General features: G+C 43.9%; 1 protein-coding gene across 1 annotated transcript; it reads right to left on the reverse strand.

Moving 5' to 3' along the window:
* Positions 1-2998: 2998 nt before the first annotated feature.
* On the reverse strand, positions 2999-6853 carry bmp10 (bone morphogenetic protein 10). Its single transcript, XM_003448620.4, has 2 exons — positions 5991-6853; positions 2999-5470 (listed from the first exon to the last, which is right to left on the reverse strand). Exons 1-2 carry the CDS (start codon positions 6397-6399, stop codon positions 4437-4439), a joined length of 1443 nt encoding a protein of 480 aa, XP_003448668.1. The 5' UTR covers positions 6400-6853; the 3' UTR covers positions 2999-4436.
* Between the last annotated feature and the right edge of the window lie 597 nt (positions 6854-7450).

Below are 7450 nucleotides of genomic sequence, written 5' to 3' on the forward strand. Positions count from 1 at the left end.
ATTTTGGAATTTCTGACTGTATTTTCACAGCTTCATCTCCTCATAAAGAAGGCTCTCATTGCTTTTCTACTTGACAGAACATTTCATTTGTTTGTTTGTTGGTTTGGTTGGTTGGTTGGTTTTTTACACATTTAGTTCAGTTATTTTCGGGGCCCCCCCTCCCTGAGCCTGGTTCTGCCCGAGGTTTTTTCCTGTTAAAAGGGAGTTTTTCCTTCCCACTGTCGGCAAATGCTTGTTTTCAAGGAGCTGTCTGATTGTCAAGGTTCTGCCTCTATTACTGCAGCATCTTTACTTAACGAAATATAAAGTGCCTTGAGGCAACATCTGTTGCAATTTGATCCTATATAAATAACACTGAATTGAATTTCTGCAAATTTACAAAAGCTTTCTGTTTTATTGTTACAGGTCTGCAATTTTTCAATTTCACTTTCAAGCCCAAAGAGTCGTCCTGAGAGATTTGTTTGATTTACTACAAGAGCATTTCCTTACCATGTAGAATAAGTTAAATGTTCTTTTTCTTGTATTATGATATCACAGGGATTAAATGTGTAGTTAAATGTCTTTACAGTGACAGAAAGGGGAGTTTTACTGACCAATTTAGGATTAAAGTGGGCTGTATGTGGCCCACCGTCTAAAATGAGAGATCCCCTCTACAGAGAGATAACCACCTCATGTATCAGTCACATTAAACTTTTCAAACAGGTACTTTACACCACCTTAGCTCAGTGGGTGAGCAGGTAAGTGCTCCAGTCCAAGCTACGCACTTTGTTGCGTGACTTTCCTTTCACTTCACTGTCCAGTAAAGGCAAAAATGCCAAAAAAGAAGCTTTTAATATATTTCTTTAGAAACTTGGAAAAGTGAGGGCCATTACTTTAATGAAGAATGACATGTGAATACTTTCAACGAGCTGAATTTGCTACGTCATCCTTGGCTGGGACTACCGTAGTCGTCTGTTTTTCATTACTTTGCCATTACAATGGGCTCTCTGAAGTTTCGCAACAGCAGATGCAAATGTTTCAAAGGTGCTTAAACATTTGGAAGAGATTTTTTGTTTCTGTTGCTCATGATGATCATGCAGTGCCTGGGAAAACTGCGCTTTTCCTGAGAAGATTTGAGGACTGTGCAGTAAGAGATGAGCGCTGGGTGGTGGAGCCAGGAGATTTAACGATAAGCATGTGACCCAAAACGGAAACAATCAGGCCTTATTACAGACCCGACGTCAGAGTTTAGGGCGAGTCACTCAGCTGTGGGTGACACACACCAAAACACACGTTCACAGCGGGACGCACGTCGGGGTCCAGCAGTCGGCGTCGTGATGTCAGCCCGAGGAGAATTACTGAAGCGTCTGTACACGGGGAACTGCTCTGAATGTTTACTTGTTAGGTGAGCTCTTAAACTTGGCACGTAGGCGCAGTGCTCCACATGCAGTAACACTTCATAAAATCCTTTCAAATCAAGAGTGAGAAACAACAAGAGCTCTGCAGTAGTCCTTATCAAAAGAGCACAGACCAAAGACTTCCCATTTCATCATATTCCCTGAAAGCTTGCCATTCAGTGACAAAGGCCAGATTCATATTTCTTCCATAGTTCTGTAAATATTCAATTAGCAAGCTTCGCATAGCTGAGGCCGCCTGTTGTCTCAGTAATTGAGGTTCCCGCTCTCTTGTTGCCATTTTTAGCCGACCTCTGCTCTCGCCTTGCGTGAGGGGTCATCCAGCGCCTGAGTTGTTTGCTTCTCAAACATTTCAGTGCACTTGTCATCAGCTGGCTGTGGCCAAAGCAGTTTTTTTTCCTCTTTTTTTTTTTTTTGGCAAAAGCAACTTAAAACAAGCGCAGCTATTTTGTAAATACGACATTCTGAAAGGCAGCGGATTGCAAAAGGATAGGACTGAAATAATTTAGCTATGCTATGATTTCAAAACATGCATTTACCCCAGTTAAACATTACACTTCTCACATTTATTTGCTGTATTTGTGATCAGAATCATTGAGTTTTGTATCAAGTGTGCAGCCAGCTAGGCTACAGTTAGCTTGGCCTAAAACAGAGGTTACAAACAGAGGTTTTGCATGCATGTTCTCAATATTCATTTGTGACTATATGTTTATTTTATAGTCGCTTGCCTGCTGCCAGACTCCAATCTTTTCCTAGCTTTCTATAGTTTACTTCACACATTTAAGTCATCTCCGACCTGATTTCCTGCAGCTTTAGCAATTTTATTTACTAGAGGTGGGCGGATTGATCCAAATATTGATAGTCTCTATACCATTAGTTCTGTTGGATTGATACTACTGCGACGGGATCGATACTTTGTTTCAATCCTCTGTGTAGCCCACTAAAAAATATGCCTCAAACATGCTCTTTGAACCTTTTTGTGTTGATTGTCACTTCTACTTTTTTTAAATAGCTTATAACACGTTCAAAAAACAGAAACGCATCCAAAGAGCTTTACAGACAGACACATTTGCATTAAAGGTCTCCAAAAAAAAAAACAAAAAAAAAAAACAGTTTCAGAATACATGAAAAGCTGAAATGTGTCTTTTGTTTTTAGCGGCCATTAAAATGTGCTCATAATTTGCAAATTTGTGATGATTAATCTCATAACCCATGACACACTGACCTCCCCTACACAAGCTGCCTTTATAAGTAAAAGTATCAGTATCTGGCCCTGTGTTTACTTGGAATCAGATACCAAAAATGCATGATATTGCACAGCACTATCATTTACCCAAACTGAGCACAAATGCATTTCATAGAACTTTATTGTGATCCACATGATTAACAAATCAGAAAGAACAGAAAGACTTAAACATTTCAGGTCTGAACTGCATCTTTTATTTATATCTTCAGTGTGCATTGGTGCATGAAAACAACATCACAGCCAGTCTTGCGATTGCAATCCCGCAGACATTCACAGAAACCTTTGCGACAGCAGAAAGAGATTTCTTTGCTTTTTTTTGTTTGTTTTTGTTTTTTATGAACAGGTTTTCCATCACTGGTATCTGCGGCCTGCGACCTGTCAGTGCGAGCAGCAACTCGTCCGTTTTGATCATTAGCGGGGCCACAATTTATTTTCCCATGGTTCTTTGTTTGCTTGTGGTGTACGAACTGTGACCTGCGAGCTGATACTGTTGGCCCGGGTGATGTGCAAGTTTGGTGAAACTGCAGGGATCAGTCATTCAATTATAGTTAAGCATGCAATTCATTCAGGATTTGTTTTTAATAATTATTCTTTATTCTTTTAGAAACTGTTAGCATTTCTCTTCCCAACAAAATTCACTTGTGCTGCAAATGCATTGTCATGGTTGCAAAAAACGTCTCTATGCTGACTTACAGTTATACATATATAGTTTTCTGCTCTGTTATAAAAATCAATAAATTAGAACAATAAATAGTCTTTTATTTGACACAAGCAGCAGAGGTATCAAAAGGCTTCTAACAAAAGAAAATAATGATCTTCTTTGGGAATCCATATATCGATGATGTGTAGCCGCTTCCCCACTCCACAATAATGTTCCAACAAAGACATTTACCATCAAAGTGGGAAAAACAAAGGAGTTGGAGATATGTCCGATTTGTGTGTCTGTGGGGGGCGGCGGGTCCACACAGTGCTAGGTCAGCAAGACAAGCTAGTTAAGAATGTTTGTCGCCTAGGAATGTGGCCCACCCCTGCCTCACTGCCCCCCCAAGCATCACCTCAAAAGCTTCTCACAGCGGCTTTAAGTTCTCCAGAGCTGAGTGGTGGCATACATGGTTCTCAACCAACAACACCTTGTTATCGCTGAGGCTCGGGGGAGTGGAAAAGAGGCATGTGAAGTGGGAAACGGGGTTAGAATTGATAACCCTGGGACCTCAGCACAGTACCCACGTATCAGAAGGCCACAGGAGGCAGGCGGTGGGCCTGGAGAGTTCATGCCTTGTCAGGTTGCCTCGGGGAGGTCATTTCACTGCGCCGAGGCACATGAAGTGCTGATTAGTGTTTGCATCAAGTGGAGAGGCCAGAGATAAGTGGAGAGGAAGGCAGATGTCAGGGGAAAGGCGAGAGGGAGGGGGGGGGCAGCAGGCCCACTAGTTCCCACCAGGCTGCAGGATGGGCTTGGTTCTTTGGGAAGTCTCGAGACTTTTTAGTCTTACGGGTATGAGGACGTGCATCGTTATTGACAACAAGTGGCTCATCTTTACTCTTCCTCTCCCCTGTCCATATTCACCTTTGCTGTATAAGATGAAATAATGTGTGTCTCGTGGTACAAGATATTATATTTGCACATTTCAGAGTTCTTATAGTTTCCTGCATAGTGACTGAACACATTCAGTCCTGCTGAGGAACCCTTACAGAGACTGTAGGAATCTGCATTCTCAGTTCATCTCCCTTTCTTTAGTTATTTTGTCCTTCCTCTTATCGTAAGACTTTCAGAAGACTTTCTAAGATGGTCCAGATTATCTGCAGCCACACTCGGCCACCACCATGCCTTCATACTTGTACTTGTAGGTGACCACCCCCGTGTCATCCAGGTACAGCAGGGAGATGGGGTCCAGCTTGGTGGGCACACAGCACGCTCGTGCCGCCTTCTGAGGGCTGTTGATGTTGACCAGTGTCTGGACGATGGCGTGCTTGGTGGGTGTGACGTGCTTTGTCAGTGGGTAGGAACAAATTCCACTGCACTCAAAGGCATCATAACCAGTGGGGGCAAGGATCCAACTGTCCCATCCAATGTCCTTGAACTCTACATACAGAGACTGCTTCTTGCAGTGGTTTCCCTTGGCGTTGCGGCGAATGCGGGAAGCCGAGTCATAGATGAGATTGGAGCGCATTTGGATTAGGTCTTCCTCATCTGGCTCACTTTCCTCACTCCCCCAAGTCCCAAAGTCATTCTGCACGACCATGTTAGAGGTTTCGTGGTCGATCATTTCATTCAGTTCCCGCCTGTCTTCGCGGTGATCGCTGCTCTGATCATCGGAGAAAACAATTAGCAGGGGTTTGTGTTTTTCCTCTGGGCTCGTGTCAATCTTCATGTCCCCTTGAGGCAAACTGCTGTCTTTGTTGGCTTCTGTCATGTCTTGAACATTACCATCATCTGCGATGCTGGCAATATGCACCTCCAGCCTGTGTGTGGTTCCACCGTCAGATCCATGCCAGCGCTGCACAGCAGCAGTGAGGTCAAACGCCTCCCAGCCGTTATCGGTGCCATAGACCTGGCGTGAAGCCAGTTCCACCAACTCTATCCGCTCCTCTCTTCCGCTGAATGCGTCTCCTCTGGCAGCGTTCGCATCCGTCACGTTATCGTCATGCGATACCAGTTCGTAGATAGTGACCCGGCGGTCGACACCAGCATAGAGGTGGCGATCGGTCTGGACTAGGGTGTAGAGGCGAAGCTCGGAAGCTGTGATGCGTTCGTGATGTGGGACTGACACATTGAAGAGGAGAGGGTGGCGCCTCACTCCTCCCACACCAACAGCACTGGGAGAAGAATCTGGGCAAGGAGAAAAAAAGTGGTTCAGACATAAACTTGTTTATTCAAGACAGAGAAACTTTGAACTCCTGTTTGAATTTAATCCAAACCATCATGTCAAAGTAGAAATAACATTTTGAAATAAGAGGCTTTTTAAACTAAGGAAGAGTTTCAGTGTCATGAACTTAATCAAATAATAAACTTTGTACATATCTGAAAGGAGACCAGTTTCACAAGTCTTACAGATCACAGTGATAAGAATAAGAAGAAGTGATAAGAAAAATCATCACGCATATTAACTTTGCATTTAACCCTGTAAGGTCCTCATTAAGGACAAGTAGCCCTTATTCCTAAACCTGTGCTTTAGAGGAAATTTAAAGGATTTCTATGTTTGGTTGTTTTGTTTTGGAAAAAATAAAATGTTTGGATGTGTGTCAGAACATTTAGGCAAAGCTTTACCATAATTTAAGGTTAGGATAATTCAGAGGGAAAAAAGTAACCCTTTTCTTCATTATTTACAAGATACCAAGCAGTGACGTACCTTCATTTTTGAAGCTGCGGATGATATTGGCCGTGGGCATGGCACTGTGGTCATTAGCAAAGCGGTTGTAGAGCTCCATCATGTACTCAGGTGGCTCCTGTCGCGTACTTCCAGGAGCCAAGGAAGGAGGACCCATGCCAGAGAGGTTGAAAGTCCTCAGAAACTGTTCCTTTAGGCTCTCCAGCAGGTTTTGCACATCCTTGTTGCCGTCCTGCTCCAGCAACGATAAATCCACAACCCCTCCATGCCCGTCTCCGAGCCCTGGAGCGGGACGCTGTCTCTGACGGGCACTGGAGATGGGGCTGGTCTCTGCACAGAGAGGCCCCTGAAGCAGCAGGATGGAGTATGTCAAGAACAAGGTCTTGGAGGTGCAAATGGTTCCCAGTTGAGAGACCCAAGTGCTCGCCATGGGAGAAATAATCTGCAGCAATTTAATTTATGCCCTCTAGGGTTGTCTTTGGATGAGCTCATGCAAAAAAAAAGGAAAAAAAGTTCAAATTAACCTCTCTAATTCAGAGGTTAATTTAGGTAAAGATCAGTTTATCTGTAGGCTAAGAAAGTTCTTTTAGCTGAAAAGTGCTGGTGGCCCTTGCACAGGCCAGTGTGAGCCTCTCTGCGGGCGTGTGTATTCCTGATGCTGTCTTCCAGACCTCACAGCATTTATTCTCACGCACACCTTTTGATGTCCTTTGCGATGCCGCTGTAGTTCCGGTGGCAGGGTGGCCGAGGCTCGTCTTTGTCCGTCCGACTCATCTCTGTTGTGTCCTCTGCTCTGTCAGTCTCCCTCTGTGCTCTGCTCTCTGTTGCCAGCTCTTTCTTTCTGTCCCTTATCTATGATATGGTGGGCTCTGCATTGCTTCTGTGCTTATGGTCTCTTAGTTGGTGTGTGTGTGTGTGTGTGTGTGTGTGTGTGTGTGTGTGTGTGTGTGTGTGCGTGCCTGCTTTCCCTTCAACTTTGTGAGATGCACATGAGCGTGTTATCTCACAACTTCCTTAATGAGGATTTTGTAAACACTGTCCTGTAGCCTCTTCCTTGTGGAAGAGCTATTTTGTTTGGGTGGGTGCTCCAGAGTTGATATTCTGCACTTGTTTATTTGCTTTGTAAATGGTGGATTCTTGCGAGCGGCTGCCTAGGCTCCATTGACCATTTCTCTCTTTTTTGGGGGACAAAATACACCACAGGTCTGTTGATATCGCTCAGTGCAACAGGATGCATCTATTAGGCAACAGTGGCGCAAATGAAATTGAAATGCAATGAGGTGTGAGGGCTTAATGATAGAGCATAAAAGATACTGAGTTCACTTTGGGTAAAGACAACATTTCAAGTATGAATGACAGAGCAGTACAAAATCATCATTCCCGTTCATTCAACCACTTCCACACTTGTGTAACGCTTGATGAAAGTTACTTCCTCCTCTGAGAAGAGCAGCAGTATGTTTGAAAAGGGGTTAACTGGATGC

This window comes from Oreochromis niloticus, linkage group LG12 (assembly GCF_001858045.2).
Source record: "Oreochromis niloticus isolate F11D_XX linkage group LG12, O_niloticus_UMD_NMBU, whole genome shotgun sequence".
Taxonomy (NCBI): Eukaryota; Metazoa; Chordata; class Actinopteri; order Cichliformes; family Cichlidae; genus Oreochromis; species Oreochromis niloticus.